Genomic DNA, 16,931 nt, shown 5'->3' with positions numbered 1-16,931 from the left:
TAGATGAGTTATTACATTTCCATACAGGTGCATCAATGAGTTAGTATTTTAGTTGCCGGAGGGAAGTATCCCCCGATCTAAATATGCACATTTTAAGATGGTTGGAGATCAGCTATTGGTTAACAGTAGCTTCTAAACCATGTCAGTGGACAATAGAATGAATGACTTACCATTGTGTTTGAGTTTGCATCATTTTGTATTTAAGCTACAGAAACATGTCTCAAACAGTTCATCCACATAAGCAAAATGTGTTTTACAGTAAATACCATATTATTATGATACCTCTGCTAGGTGTGTATTTACCTTGAGGCTGTAAGTTCCATTCTAATTGCCAAAGAACATGTGGTTATTACATTGTTTTAACAGGATCATAGCAGTCTTTGTAGTCAACAGCACTTATTATAGACTGTATAATAAAAGACAAATTTAAGTAATACTTAAATACACAATATCTAACTTCTTCAACTAGGGATCTTTAAATCAAAACAATGAAAACAGAGGAAATAGTTTGATGGCATTATGAAGTATCTTGGTGTTTTTGGCGGAGGTTATGTTTTTGTCTTTCTGTTAAAACAAGAACTAAATCTAGCTTAAGTGCCTCAAGCAGAACTGTTCTTGAACTAATTAACGTTTTATTTAAGTTATGTTAAGCTACGTTCAACGACTTCCTTTCTCGCATATTGAACTAAGACGCTATAGCAACAGGTGCATGCAGAAGCTTGTTACTTGAATTACATTTTGGATTTTGCTCACTTCTCTAGGTTGGAGATTTGTTGGAAACGTTTCAGATAATGTAGATATACAAATCAACAACACATATTTGTAGATGTAGTAACTTAGCATATTATAGGTTTAAAAAAAGAGTCATGGAAACATCTTACTGTGTGGTGGCTCAGGTGTATGAGGAGCAGAGGATCTCTCAGGACGTGGATTCCTGAAACGATCAATGGTTTAATTAGAACCAATATACTATTTACTTTCCCTATTCAATGTTCTATTCCATTTACATGCTGAATAACAGATATGGGCAACAGTGTAGACATTGTTACGGAGAAAATAAAACATATTAAACAGCCTTTGACAGTCCTCCCACTTGGCTGGGGACAGTAGACATTTGTACACATTCACATGGATTGGTCTAAGCCAAGAAATATATCCTATATATCATAAAAAATCATACAGATTCAAAATGTTGTAAAAAAACAAGTGTGAGATCATTATCATTAATCTGGTCTCTGGTCAAACACTCATTTAACTTTGTCAGTCACTGAAGTTGAAGGAAAAGTCGAGGAAGAGAGGAGGACATAAAGGGGAAACAGCGCCAAAATATGAAGTGGCTGGGAGGGGCATTACATCCATTATGGTTTAGCACTCTCATAGCTAAACAAATATTGATCATAAAATAATAATTTTAATTGGTTAAAGTTGCCTCAGGGTACCAACCTTACAATTAAGGTAAAAGAAAGACAATTTAAAAATTAAGTCTCCTGAATGAACTGTATTGCATGAAAGGAGATGCTAATTATTTTTTTCCATCCCCTTTCAAAGTGTGAAAACTTCCCTTTTCTGTGTTGTCTCATTCTCGGAGAGAGGCAGTGTGTGACAGACTGATACAAGTGGGTCTCCTGAGGTAAGAACAATTTTCTATGGTTATTTATCTCCTCATGATGTTAATCTACTAGAGTAAAATAAAGTGTTTCAAAAGTTTTATTTACAGTATATATACTGATTACAAATTGTATTTTTTGTGGATTAAACAAGATGATTTTTTCCAAAGTAACATTTTAATCCAGACCACTTATTAATAATAATAATAATAATAATAAAATTCATAATAATTTAAAACCCTTTTTCTTCCATTCAGTTGAAATACTTTTTTCCAAATGAAAACTCAAACATCAGTTTCACATGTCGTAGTTCCCTAAAGACTGAGATGAAACCAAAGAGCCAGATATGACTATTTAAACTGTATATTTCAGAATAAAAGGATCACAATTTTTAATTTAATAAAGGCACTGTTATTTTTGCAGTCAAGATATTTTATATGTTCTGGGGTTTCTTTGAAAAAAAGTGATTTGAACAAGTGGCTAATGTCAAAATACAATTAAAAAAGAAAAAAGTTATTAAAGGGAAAAAATAAATTGAACTCGCGGATAAACTAAAACATGTGGCCCAAATATTGCATTTTAAAATAATTGCATTTATTTCCTTTAATAAATGACAAATTTTGGGTAGAGGTGAGGTGAACAAGTTCAGAACCAACCTGAAATGAGGAACAAAACAAAGATAACTCTAAATGTCGGTAAAAGAAATGGAAAGAGGAAGAAGGAAATTTTGAGACAAGATGAAAAATAACTTTTAATAAACGTTTTTACAGTAAAAAGAGAAAGTTCTGTGATCTGTTTTTAACCACTTAACAGTTTTTATGTGTTTCAGAAATCCAATTGTAGTCCCACATGAGATGGAGGCTCAGACAGTCACGTGGTTGTTTTTTCTGGCCCTAATAAAATGTAAGGATTTTATTTCTCCACTTTAAAACAATGTTTTATATTTTTTCCAACATTTTCATTAAAAATTAACTGACTTCTCCACTTTTGTTTTCACCAACAGATGTTTCTACAAATAAGCCTGGAATTCCCGGGGAATGTATGTACAATCAAAATCTGAACATTAAAATACATTTCAGAATATACATAAAATTACAATTAGTGGACGAATGTGTCCTTCATGCCTCGAGCAAACAAGGCTCCTCCGGGTGGATATATAATTAATAACCAAACCTACATGAAAAATTAACATTTGAATATTAAATTGTGATAAAAACTACAGAATCCATCTTTGAGATCATTTTGGATGATTTGAGTTTTTACTTTATTTTGGTCCATGTCCCATTTACTAAAATTCAAAAGGAGAGGTATATTCCGCAGTCAGGCACCAGGTGGCGATCTAGACACTTTGGCTTCACTTTTAGTCGATGGTTTGAACTCTTCTAGATCAGTTATGACTCTAGAGCAGTTTGGCTAAAGCTTCACTCTACATAGTTTCCCAGTCAAGTCGGCTACATAACAGATTATATTAAAGTCAGTGTTATATGTAAGTTGATGAATTAATTTAATTGATGTTCTATCTTTTAGGTAAAACACCCTGCTGTTATGATTATGATTATTATTATTCTAAGAAGGATGCTGGTTCGAATCCAAACTTTGCTGTGATCTTTCTGTTAGGTTTGTATGTTCTCCCAGTCTACATCAGTTCTCTCCCAGTACTCCAGCTTCGACCCAGAGTCCAAAGACATGCAGATTGGGATGAGGTTTTTGGAAACTCTAAATTATGTGAATGGATATTTATCTCTGGATGTCGTCCCTGTGATACGCTGGCGACCTCTCAGAGCCAGAGTCAGCTGGGGATTGGCTCCATCCTCCCACAACCCTCAAATGTCCACCAGTGTCACCAGGCTGCTCTGTATGAATCCACATCAACTTGTGGCGTGTCTGTGATTTTCAGTCATTTTACCTCTTTCACATTCATGTATTAATTTAAGTTGAATTCTGAACTAAAATCTTCTGCATAGTATTCACAATATTACATTCTTAGTGGACGTCTCTCACATAGCAAGTGTCTTGGTCCAGATTTGTCCTGGGCCAGGAGAAGACCAGAAGTGATGGATCATTGCCTGAAGTGGTCCACATCCGTGTGCTATCTGGGTTGTGAATTAACCTGAAAGAATCTTCTGTTTCAGATTCACCTGTTGTTGAGATAAAGGTCATTTCTCTTGGGTCCTTTTTCCAGATAAGCCGAGGAAGACGAGCATTTCTGTCAGTGGCTCTTCTGATAACCAAGTGAAAGTTGGTCGTTCTCTCACGTTAACATGTGACACCGATGCCAATCCTGCCCCGACGACTTACTCCTGGTACCGCAGCAAAAATCAACAAACTGACTCTTTGTGGAAGAACACAAACAGACGAGAGCTGAGTTTAAGAATACAAAGAGCAGATGAAGCTTGTTACAGCTGCAGAGCCTCAAACCTCATTGGTGGAGGGGATAAGAGTCAACCAGTGTGCATACAAGTACTGTGTAAGTACTATGATGTTTCCATTTTTTTTTTACATGAACTCAAATACTTTGTTCATCTGCTTCCAGCTTGTGTGTGAAATGTCAGCCTCTGCTCTCGCTTTAAATTACTTTCATGAGGGGGCGTGTCCGATTAGCCACTAGGTGAACATGATGCAGTTATGGGGTATTTGTGATGCTCCAGGAGTATCTGCTGACGAGGAGTTTAGGAGTTTCAGGAGAGGAGCTCCCTTTACCACTGATTTATTTAAATTTTTTGCTCTGCAGAATTTTTAAATTCACAAAAAACTCATGTAACACAGACTAGAGGGAAGAAAAACTGTAAAATCATAATGTGCTTTCTTTAAAGAAGATTCTGCTTCCTCTCTACAGACCCGCCCACTGAACCTAAACTGTCTATAAGGTCTGAGGTCACAGAAGGTCAGACCATCACCATCAGCTGCACTGTTGAAAGTTTCCCACAGTCAACTCTCACCTTGATGAGGACCAACACATATCAGTCTTTTATAATCGCTGAAAATAATCTTAATTCACGACCCATCAACTCTCTTTACCACACGTTGACTGTGACTTCAGCCGACGCTGGCTGGTACTTCTGCCGTGCCCAGAACACTGAGGGCTCAAAGGACAGCAAGCAGAAGAAGTTGGTGGTGAAATGTGAGTGTTTCAGCTGCGGCTTCATTTTTCAACAAAACAGATCAAACCAAAACTTTCGTTAAGAAAATCTATCTATTAAAAAATGGCTTTTCTCGTGTATTTTTCTATTAACTACTACTTCTGACAGTTGAAACAATAGCTCCTGAGAAATGAATGACCTTGAGTAAATGTCTCTATCTGATTAAGTTCAGTAGAGTTTAGAAAATATCCATAAACTAACACACCCTGTATAAAGTCATTTAATTTGTAAATTATCAATAATAATGATCCAGTAATATTACGTGGTGCCAATCTGCCACTTAATGAATACTCCTGCTAAACCTCTGTGCTGCTTATTTAAATTATGAATTCAGGGCCTACACTTGTAATGGAGTATTTTTTTCCTGCATTATTTCTACTTTTACTTAAATCGCTGTAATTCTTCAACTAGAGTAAAGTATAATTCTGTTGATATGAAGCCTTGTGACTTTGAGTTGAAAGTTCTCTTGTGATATATTTCAACACCACAATAGTATAGTTTGTGGTGTATTGCAATGTATCGTTTCAAAGGTATGATTGTTATTGTGCTCCCTTATGTAAATTAGTCAACTATTTTCAAACTTACCATGAATTCAACCCTGATGAAATAAAAAACATACATTATTCAGGGTCATTCTATGTTATAAAGACCATTATATTGGACAGGGGTTAAATCTGACAGTCCTCTGTTTTCTATATCTTTGGTTACTGCAGACAGTCCCAAACATGTGACAGTTCAAGCCAATCCTGGTCTTGAGGTGAAGGAAAATGTGTTGTTGACACTGAGCTGTTCTGCCGAGTCCAATCCACCAGTGAGCTCTGTCACCTGGAGGAAGACGACTGATGGGAGAGAGGAAATCATCCAACAGACGCAGACTCAGACCTTCAGGGTGAATTCAGCCAGTCCCTCTGACAGTGGACTGTACAGCTGTGAAGCCACCAATGACATTGGAAGAGGAAAGTCACAGCCAGCTGAGGTTAAAGTCAGATGTGAGTAGAATGATGCACTTGTGATGGTGAATGGATAAACAAGGAGGATATATTCTACATTACTGTGTATAAAGTAAATACTGATCAGACGTGCTGGTTCCAAAAAGAAGAAAACATTACTCCACAATGTCAAAAACACCACAGGGTTCTTTTAACTATGGTGTAAATTAATTAATTCATTAAACTTATTTAACATTTCTTTGAACTGAAAACGTCTATTTTAACATGACTAAAGTGACCTGTTGTCATAACTTGATTTATTTAAATATCACTTCTCAAGACAACGTTACAAAATGCTTCCCAAATAACCAAATAACCAAAAAGTCAAAACACATCAAAATATTAATATTAATTGAAAAACAATTTAAAAATCTGTCATAAAAGAATAAATAAAATAATAGAAACTAGACCTATGTAAAATCAGTGAATGAAGAAATATAAAAGTATGTGTTCAGTTCCTGACTCAGTCTGCTGTATGTCCTTGTTCAGACTGTTTCAGAGCCTCAGGGCTCTTGTTTCAAAAGCTTTGTCCCCCAACTTGGTCTTCATGTATTGATTTAATTTGAATTCTGAACTAAAATCTTCTGCATAGTATTCACAATATGACATTCTTAGTAGACCGTCACTCACATAGCAAGTGTCTTGGTCCAGATTTGTCCTGGACCACTTGAAGACCAGAAGTGATGGATCATTGCCTGAAGTGGCCCACATCCGTGTGCTATCTGGGTTGTGAATTAACCTGAAAGAATCTTCTGCTTCAGATTCACCTGTTGTTGAGATAAAGGTCATTTCACTTGGGTCCTTTTTCCAGATAAGCCGAGGAAGACGAGCATTTCTGTCAGTGGCTCTTCTGATAACCAAGTGAAAGTTGGTCGTTCTCTCACGTTAACCTGTGACACCGATGCCAATCCTGCCCCGACGACTTACTCCTGGTACCGCAGCAAAAATCAACAAACCGACTCTTGGTGGAAGAACACAAACAGACGAGAGCTGAGTTTAAGAATACAAAGAGAAGATGAAGCTTGTTACAGCTGCAGCTCCTCAAACCTCATTGGTAGAGGGGGTGAGAGTCAACCAGTGTGCATACAAGTACTGTGTAAGTACTATGAAGTTTCCAGTGAGTTTTTAATTGAATTCAAATACTTTGGTCATCTGCTTCCAGCGTGTGTGTGAAATGTCAGCCTCTGCTCTCGCTTCAAATTACTTTCATTAGGGGGCGTGCCCGATTAGCCACTAGGTGAGCATGATGCAGTTATGGGGTATTTCTGATGCTCAGGGAGAATCTGCTGACGAGGAGTTCAGGTTTTCAGGAGAGGAGCTCCCTTTACCAATGATTGATTGATTTTTTGTTCAGCAGAACTTTTACATTAACAAAAAACATGTGTAACACAGACAAGAGGGAAGAAAATAATGTATTGTTTTCACAGGTTTGCAGGTTATGTGCTCCCTTATATAAATTAGTCCACTATCTCCAAAACTACCTTCAATTCCAACCTGATGAAATAAGAAACATACATTATTCAGGGTCATTCTATATTATACAGACCATTATATTAGGAACAGTGGTTAAATCTGACAGTTCTCTGTTTTCTATATTTTTGGTTACTGCAGACAGTCCCAAACATGTGACAGTTCAAGCCATTCCTGGTCTTGATGTGAAGGAAAATATGTCGTTGACACTGAGCTGTTCTGCCGAGTCCAACCCACCAGTGAGCTCTGTCACCTGGAGGAAGATGACTGATGGGAGAGAGGAAATCATCCGACAGACTCAGACTCAGACCTTCAGGGTGAATTCAGCCAGTCCCTCTGACAGTGGACTGTACAGCTGTGAAGCCACCAATGACATTGGAAGTGGAAAGTCACAGCCAGCTGAGGTTAAAGTCAGATGTGAGTAGAATGATGCACTTGTGATGGTGAATGGATAAACAAGGAGGATATATTCTACATTACTGTGTATAAAGTAAATACTGATCAGACGTGCTGGTTCCAAAAAGAAGAAAACATTACTCCACAATGTGATGTCATTCAAAATAAAGTTTAGCCAACCTGATAAAAAATATTGCGTATATATATAATTTATATATTTAGATATATAAAAAGGAACAGAAACCTAACATCAGTGGCTGGTGAAACATTGAAAGTTTCACCAGATGAATCTAAAGCCAGGATGTTTTATCTTTCATTGTTTTAATCCCCATTAACTGGTGTGAAAATAGTTTTCACATTCTTCTCAGTCTGGTTTTAAAGAGCAGCAATATTGTCACTTCACTTGTTGTGTTATTCATGTTTGATCTTTGATGATGTTCAGAAAATGACGTTGTCTTTTCTCCTGAATTTCCCGGCTAGTTTCTCCAAAACACACAAACATCACGGCAGAGAAGCAGGAGCTTGACGGGAGGGGCTCTGTGATGCTGAGCTGCTTCAGTCACAGCTTTCCCCCAGTCCAACACTACTCATGGTACAGGAAGAGTCAGGGAGAGGAAAAGGATGAACTTGTGTCTGAGCATCAAAACCACACAGTGTACTCAAACCAGCCAGGAGTCTACTACTGCATCGCACAAAATGAAGTAGATCAAAGTTTGTCTGATCCCGTCCATCTGTTTGAACGTGAGTTGAATTTCAAGGTCTTATAACTGTGTGTTTTATTGCTCAGGAGACATGTGGGAGGTTTATATCAGATCACGTTTTGTTGTTGTCCGTCCATACGTCCTATGTCCTACGTCCTTCGCACAAACACACAATTAGAGCTGATTAGCCAAAGGTCAAAGGTCTATATGATGCTCTCTCTCTTTTAGCCACAGGAAACTCTCTGCACATCCTGAAGTTCCTCCTTCCTGCTCTATTTGTCCTGATGATTATCATTTTAATCATCGTAGTTTTAAGGTGAATGAATAACAAGTGCATTTGATCAAATAAATACATTTCAGAAATGTAACCACATCATGTCCCTCTATGTTTTCAGATTCAGGAAGAAAAAATCTATTCAACAAGGAACAACAAAAAGAACATTCTTATTTGTTTTTTTGGTGATGCAACATTTGTTTAAGCCATTCCACTTCTTTATTGAAAACCTCTGGACAGAAGTGACATATTCTGCGTGTGTGTGTGTGTTTGTGTGCATAATTTAAGGGTTGGTGTAATGGCACCAGGAGGAGAAGTCTGATGAATGAGAATGTCTCTGCGGAGCCTTTCAGGAGCAGAGACGACCTCTTGTCCGAGCAGTTGAGGCATGTATTGGCCCAACGACGCCAGCCTCTTCCAGACAGCACGTAAGACCACACCCCCTCAACACACTGTCCCCACCCAGGACAAGGAACACTGTGTGGGACAGAGTCAGACTGCTGCTCATGCTGGAGTCAAAGCATCCATTTATTTTCTAGTTCCTGCAGACTTGAATAGCACAATGAAAGTCTGCCCTGTTATTTATAATAGTCATTCACTCTGTGTGACAGTGTTTATTCTTACATATCTTTTATATTCCACAGGCCTCCGACCAACCTCAACGTTGTTTACAGCATTTTGAAACTGCCCCAGGTGAGTCCAGAGTTGAGACAACACTTAAAACAAGAAAACAATAAGTTAAACAATCATATATGGAGACTTCAGTAAAACTCAAGAAGATTATGTTAAAAAGGAATTTAATTCAAAGTGTCTGGTCATGGTGGCCTGTTGTCAGAACCTTGTCTTAGCACAATCGATTTTTAGAACATGAATGAAGTGATTCAGTTGCTGCTTGATAATCAATGATGTTTATTGCTCAGGTCGCCCCTCCACAAACCCCCACAAGACGTCAAGAAGGAAACACAGAGGAAGATTCTGTCACCTACGCTTCTCTGGTCTTTAAGAATAAGATAAAGTGAGAATTTAATCTTTGTGGTATTAAATGTATCGAAAAAATTGAGGTTGAAACTATTTTGTATTTTGAAAGTAAGCTTTTGCAGCCCTGGCTAAATAATTTTATGACCTGAGCTGTTTTATGATCTGAACTGTTTTTAAACTGAAAACTGCCAGAGCTGTTTTCCACTTGTTAACCCACCACAGGAAGAATTGTATGTCTGCTTATCACCTTAGGAAACACATGTGTATCAGCAGTGTGTGTTTATATTCCTCTCCTTCCCGCGCAAACGGAACCAGTCTGGATTGGTTCAGAGAGACAGCCTTAGTCCTTCTTTATAAGATCTTTGCATTTGACTGTTATCCATCTTCACATCCTTAGGACTCTCGGTGTGTTGATCCTTTCTGCAGAGAGTCCCTATTAAATAAACATAGATAACTTTGGTCTTTCCAGCCTATTGTATTCCAGATTTCCATCTCAAATACCAGAACAAGAAAGATGTTATTGAACAGCACACGTCATGTTGATATATTTTATTTCAAGGAACAAGGAGGGAAAGGTGGAAGAAGACTCTGTGTATGCGAAGGTATCCAACACGACACGAGTTAAAAAGGTCAGTGACAGTGACCTCTCATTTTGTTATATCAGTGTCTATGTTTTGCGATTAGTTGAATTTAATCCAGAAATTCTCACACAAATAATCTATAAACTACCTCCACTCTCATCCTAGAATGAACCAGAGAGCCTGCAGGCCTATGATGACGTTGGTAATGCAACTGCACGTGCACCAACATCTCTAAATCTATTTGACAACCACACCAGTGAAGATGAAGTGGAGCTGAACTCTCCACAGGTGAGATTCACAGCGACGCCCCGACGTCAGACGACCAACAGAGACTCCAGCAGCTCACACCAAGATGAGAGTTAATACTCTGACGTCAGGATTTGACCCGAGATGTTCTCGTCCTGCTTTTTACAGCTACCTCGGGCCTGAGGAAGTTTATATTCACAATAATTCATCGCAGAGAGTCTGAAGAGTTCATGTGTTAAACCGTGTAGCCATTATGAGTATTTTAAAATGAGTTAGCAAGAAGGCAGATTTGGAGATTAAGTATTTGAAACTGTTAATTAAAGGTTATGAGGGAAACAGTGAACATAGCGAAATGTGAAGGATAAACGGTTAAAATCCTTATTTTGCAATTTAAAATGTAAATAATATGAGTGTAAAAAGATTGTATTAATAACTTTTTGTATAATCTCTATATATATAAATTACTTCAAGAAAAGCTGAGAATCGTCCTTTCCAGTGTTGTGAACTTAATCCAAACCCACACACCTGAAATGTAAATATCCTGTAGCTCAAAATAAAATGAAATATGTTGGAACTAATGATTAACTTTCTTTCTTTGCATTCAACAACACAGCGATATAATACTTATTCTGTCCTGGGTGGGAACAGTGGGAACACTGGTCCTTCTTTCTAAGCTTGTCACCCTGGAGGAGGTGGTGGAGGACAGGATGCTGGCAAAACTGCTGGCAATCATGGACAATCCGTCTCACCCCCTCCACAAAACACTGGACAAGCTAAGGAGCAGCTTCAGCCACAGACTCATTCAACCCCGCTGCTCTAAGGAACGATACAGGAAGTCGTTCCTCCCAACCGCAATAAGACTGTACAACTCATCTACCTCTGTCAGAGCCACCATCACAGAACTGCACTAAACATACCTGTCTCCTTACACTGTGTACTCTGTACAACACTCCGCTCCATATACTGGAACACTTACTCCACATCATATGTGATATGTGTTAATATAAACCATATTGATACTATATATCATTTTATACAATAATACTGTCTTTTGCACACTCTATCTACATATTCTTACACTCATAATATATAATATTATCTATTCAATAGTCAAATACTTGTAGTTATACCTCTACTATATATCATATCATATTATATCATACTCTTTGTATATTCTTTGTATATATAAGTCTATATACACATATTTATACATGTGTACATGTTATTATTATTATTATATTTATTACTATTATTATTATTATATATACTGTTGCCGTCATTACTACTATATACTGCTATTATATTGATATAATTACTATCATATATAAACATATATTATGTTATATTATATTATATACCGTATATACTGTACTATTTTTATATACTGTCTAACAATAACATTACCATCATATCATCAGTACTATTACCATCATCTTGCCACTGCACCTTATCTACCTATTTATCTTGTGTTTCTGTTTTTATTCTTTCTACCTACCTCAATATTTGTTTTGTTTTTATTTTATTCTATTGTATTGTATTTTATTGTATTCAAATATACCGGCTGCTATGACGACTTAATTTCCCTTCGGGGATGAATAAAGTAATCTATCTATCTATCTATCTATCTATCTATCTATCTATCTATCTATCTATCTATCTATCTATCTATCTATCTATCTATCTATATATCTATCTATCTATCTATCCATCTATCTATCTATCTATCCATCCATCTATCTATCTATCTATCCATCTATCTATCTATCTATCTATCTATCTATCTATCTATCTATCTATCTATCTATCTATCTATCTATCTATCTATCTATCTATCTATCTATCTATCTATCTATCTATCTATCTATCTATCTATCTATCACCACCTTTCTGTCTTTCTCTCTTGGGCTTGACTTCATCCTCTTGTTCCTTCCCAAAGGAAAGTGTGTCTGAAGAAATCTCTTCATTTGAGTCTCAGTGAAGAAACACAACAACCCAGCTCAGATATTTACATTGTCTCAGTGCAGAGTAGATTCGGTCCATCAATTCACTGATTGGCCTTGTGTTGTAAGAGTAGAGCGGCTCCTTTAAGAAAGTGCTTCCGTGTGTTTAAGAGAGTGAGTGGTGAAGCGAGAGAGAGAGAGAGAGAGAGAGAGAGAGAGAGAGAGAGAGAGAGAGAGAGAGAGAGAGAGAGAGGAAGTATAAAGATGGACAGTGTAAGTTACAGTGTGTTGGAAAATAAATAGCATTACTACTGCAAAGACACCTGTTGTATCTATTGTTACCAGAGCCAGTTGTAAACGTGCCTGTTTGATTTGCCACAGCAACTAAAGGCCGACTGTGGGATTCAGTCCACAGAACCATTGTTGGTTGATGGTCTGCTGTAGAGCACTGGTCGCCTGTTTATTCAAAGCTCACCAGCTCATTATTGAACGTATTGCGTGTCCAAATCATGACAAATTCCACACTGCACTTCCTTGGGACCTTAACAATGCACATGTCACGTGTGAAGCCGATAAGATGAACGCTTCTCCAGATATGAAAGTCACAGAACAACAGACTAAACAGATAGAGAAAGATTAGTGGAATAAGTTGATAGATGATAGATAGTATCCGTCATATCTGTTCTTTATCAAAGGACCTGTTGTGACTCTTCTAATAATTCACTCTGTGTCTCTGCAGAAATGGCTGATGTTTGCAAAGGCCTGAGTTTCCTTGAGACACTGAAAGAATCCATAGACAGCAATAAGTTATCAGATGTCAGGGACGCGGTGGAAGATCTCTTGATCAGTAGGATCAACTTGGCTGTGGTGGGAAACCGCGGTGATGGAAAAGACTCCTACATCAACTCCCTCCATGGCCTCAGACCTGGGGATGAGGGGGCGGCTCCTGCTTCAACCCCTGTGGCCTCAGAGGACATGGCAGGCTACCCTGACCCTAAACACCCAGACTTCCGTCTGTGGGACCTGCCGCCTGTGCCCGACACCTCCCCAGTCGAACCTGAGGGATACATGGATGTTCACCTGCACTTTTTTTGTTTATTCAACTCTTCACAAACCCTATGGATAAGTTTTAACATTGTTAGATGAAGTTTTAAGTAGAGACACTGTGAATACTATGTGAGCATAAATTCTCGAAATAAATGTGTAGGCCTAGTACTGTAAACTGCTCTGTGCCTTGTAAAAAAAACTTCACCACAAACAAAAACAAAAAGAGGAAGTGGGAGGAAGTGCATCTGAGTGCAGATACTGTGAAAAGCTGCCAATGCTATCACTGTAATCATCACACCTACAGGAAGCTGTTTTCTGGTTTGCATGACAGGGGATGCAAATAATTTATTTAAAGGTTTTAGGTCAAGTGTGAAAACTTCCCTTTTCTGTAAAGTTTCATTCTCGGAGTGAGGCTGTGTGTGACAGACTGATACAAGTGAGTCCTCTGAGGTAAGAAAAAGCTTCTATGGTTATTTATCTCCTCATGATGTTAATCTACTAGAGTGAAATGTAGTGTTTCAGAAGTTTTATTTACAGCGTGTACACTGATTACAAACAAGAAGATTTTTTCTTACTAAAATTTGAATAATAATAATAATAATAATAATTTAAAACCCTTTTTCTTCCAATCAGTTGAAATACTTTTTTTTTCAAATGAAAGCTCAAACATCGGTTTCAGATGTCGTAGTTCTTGAAGACTGAGATGAACCCAAAGAGCCAGATGTGAATTTTTAAACAGTATATTTCAGACTAATAGCTTCAAAAATATGTTAAATAATTTTTTTTAAGAAAAACAAAAAACAAACAAGATTTTAGTTATTAAAGAGAAATGAGAAACTGAACTCTGGGATTAACAAAAACATTCGGCAAAAATAATTACATTGGTTTGTCTTAAAAAAATGACTATTGTAGAGGCTCTCTCTGTGCTCTTTGGCCAACGTCCAACTTCGCTCCAAACACGACGGCGACCGCAGGACGAGGTTCGGGCTTCACTGGAACCTGATTAATAGTGACCTGAGCTTGAATTCATAAAAACTGACCTTTGCAAGCTGCTCATAAACACTTTGGACTTATGTGTTTTTAAACCACAAGTTCACGACCATCTTGAAAAGAGGAACAAAACAAAGAAAACACTAACTGTCAGTTAAAGAAATGGAAAGAGGAACAAGGAAATTCTGAGACAAAATTATTTACAGTGAAATATAACCTTGATCACACGTTTTACAGTAAAAAAAAAAAGTTATATGATCTTATGATGTTTTTATCCAGTTTTCAGTTTTTATTTGTTTCAGAAATCCAGTTGTTGTCCCACATGAGATGGAGGCTCAGACAGTCACATGGTTGTTTTTTCTGGCCCTAATAAAACGTAAGGATTTTATTTCTCCACTCTGAAAACAATGTTGTGATTTTTATTAAAGATTAACTGGCTTCTCCACTTGTGTTTTCACCGACAGATGTTTCTACAAGTGATTCTAAAAGTCCCTTTAAACTCGAACCTGGTGGGCTGCTGACTACTGAGGGATCCTGCGTTGAAATTAAATGCCAAGTCACAAGAAATGTTGATGATCATGATGCATACTGGTTTTGGATGAAAGATGCACAATGGGTCAAAGGTGACTTTAATACCACTGTCATTTACAGCACAAACAACTCGACACGTCCGGTCAGTCCTGACTTTGCAAACAAAGTCAAATACATCGGTTCTCCATCTTCAAGTTGGCAGAATGCTAACTATGCTGAGCCGAAGCCTCTGTGCAGTGTTTCGATCTGTGACCTGAGAAGAAGTGACAGCGGAAATTATTCTTTGAGGTTCGTAGGGACGGGGATATGGAAATGGGTAACTGAAGAAGTGACCCTCAACGTTACCGGTATGTGTAATACAAATCTGAATATTATAATACTTTTGAGAATATACATGACATTACAATTAGTGGACAAATGTGTCCTTCATGCCCCAAGCAATGAAATCAATTAATTAATAATCAAACGTACATGAAAATTGTACGTTTGCTTATTATGGAAAATACACCAGTGATACAAACTACAGAATCCATCTTTGAGATCATTTTAGTTGATGTGTATTTTGACTGTTTAGTTAGGTCCTTGTCCCATTCACTAAAATTCAGGAGGTGAGATCTATACCGCAGTCAGGCACCAGGTGGCGATCTAGACACTTTGGCTTCACTTTTAGTCGATGGTGTGAACTCTTCTTGATCAGTTATGACTCTAGAGCAGTTTGGTTATAGCTTCACTCTACATAGTTTCCCAGTCAAGGCGGCTACACCTTTAATAATCAATGTTTCTATTAAAACATCGTCTTCATAGTGACACTGTACAATTTGTATTTAGTTGTTGTGTAGATGCATCATCATATTTCACTTGCTTTCATATTCTCAGAAAACCGATGCCCGCTCACTTTTGTGGAACCAGCTGCTGTGGTGGAGTCCGACGTGGTCACACTCACATGCAACACTTCAAGTTCATGTCCTTCAAGACCTCAGATTCAAGATTTGACTCAGATCGACCAGACACAGGTCACAGGCTCTCATCAGGATAAGGAGAGAACCACCTTCAGCTTTACAGCCAGCAGGCAGGATGACGGGAGGGTGTTTTCATGCCAAACACAGGACAACAAGGACAAATATTTGATCGAGAATATTACAGTCACTGTTAAATGTAAGTTGATGAATTCATTTTATTGATGTTCTGTCTTTTAGGTAATACACCCTGCTGTTATGATTATTAGTTATTTGTCTCTGACTGTCGGCCCTGTGATACGCTGGCGACCTCTCAAAGCCAGAGTCAGCTGGGGATTGGCTCCATTTTCCAACAGCCCTAATTATTCACAATATTACATTCTTAGTGGACCGTCACTCACATAGCAAGTGTCTTGGTCCAGATATGTCCTGGGCCACGAGAAATCTAGAAGTTTCTGATCATTGCCTGAAGTGGCCCACATCCGTGTGCTATCTGGGTTGTGAATTAACCTTAAAGAATCTTCTGTTTCAGATTCACCTGTTGTTGAGATAAAGGTCATTTCACTTGGGTCCTTTTCCAGATAAGCCGAGGAAGACGAGCATTTCTGTCAGTGGCTCTTCTGATAACCAAGTGAAAGTTGGTCGTTCTCTCGGGATAGCCTGTGACACCGATGCCAATCCTGCCCCGACAACTAACTTCAGCTGCGACTTTAGTTTTTTAACCAAATAGATCAAACCCAACGTTCCTTAAAAAACCTATCGATGCAAAAGCATATTTTTCAGTGGTCCAGTTTTTTTCATGAATTATTGCTTCTGACAGTTTAAACAATAGCACGTGAGAAATGAATGACCCAAAGCACTTAAATCGCTGCAATTATTCCACCAGAGTGTAAATATATATTAAATTGATGCCTTTTGACTTTAAGCAGTTATAAGTTTTCTTATAGTATAATTTGTGGTGTAATTGTGTAATGCAATGTATTGTTTTCACATGTTTGCATGTTGTTGTGCTCCGTAGTCCACTATCTCCAAACTTACCTTGATATACAGCCTGGTGAAATAAAAAAACATATATTATTCAGGGT

The 16,931-nt window shown here is 37.8% G+C and overlaps 1 protein-coding gene and 2 long non-coding RNA genes across 3 annotated transcripts in view; all 3 read left to right on the top strand.

The window, feature by feature from the left end:
* Positions 1-16,931, top strand: part of LOC133964775 (B-cell receptor CD22-like) — a 29,317-nt gene that overhangs the window by 5,558 nt on the left and 6,828 nt on the right. Inside the window, exons 3-7 of the mRNA XM_062399016.1 lie at positions 3,790-4,074; positions 4,444-4,728; positions 5,461-5,736; positions 6,548-6,832; positions 7,348-7,623. Of these exons, the coding sequence (XP_062255000.1) occupies positions 3,790-4,074; positions 4,444-4,728; positions 5,461-5,736; positions 6,548-6,832; positions 7,348-7,623 (1,407 nt within the window). The remainder of the gene's footprint in view (positions 1-3,789; positions 4,075-4,443; positions 4,729-5,460; positions 5,737-6,547; positions 6,833-7,347; positions 7,624-16,931) is intronic.
* Positions 1,592-2,684, top strand: LOC133965624 (uncharacterized). The gene is made up of 3 exons (XR_009923884.1): positions 1,592-1,630; positions 2,437-2,510; positions 2,611-2,684. It is a non-coding gene; the product is annotated as an uncharacterized LOC133965624 (long non-coding RNA).
* Positions 13,673-15,902, top strand: LOC133965622 (uncharacterized). Its single transcript, XR_009923882.1, has 4 exons — positions 13,673-13,819; positions 14,646-14,735; positions 14,824-15,178; positions 15,767-15,902. It is a non-coding gene; the product is annotated as an uncharacterized LOC133965622 (long non-coding RNA).

This window comes from Platichthys flesus, chromosome 11 (assembly GCF_949316205.1).
Source record: "Platichthys flesus chromosome 11, fPlaFle2.1, whole genome shotgun sequence".
NCBI lineage: Eukaryota > Metazoa > Chordata > Actinopteri > Pleuronectiformes > Pleuronectidae > Platichthys > Platichthys flesus.
The sequence above is the reverse complement of the archived record's forward strand: the minus strand, read 5'-3'. Positions and strand labels throughout refer to the sequence as shown.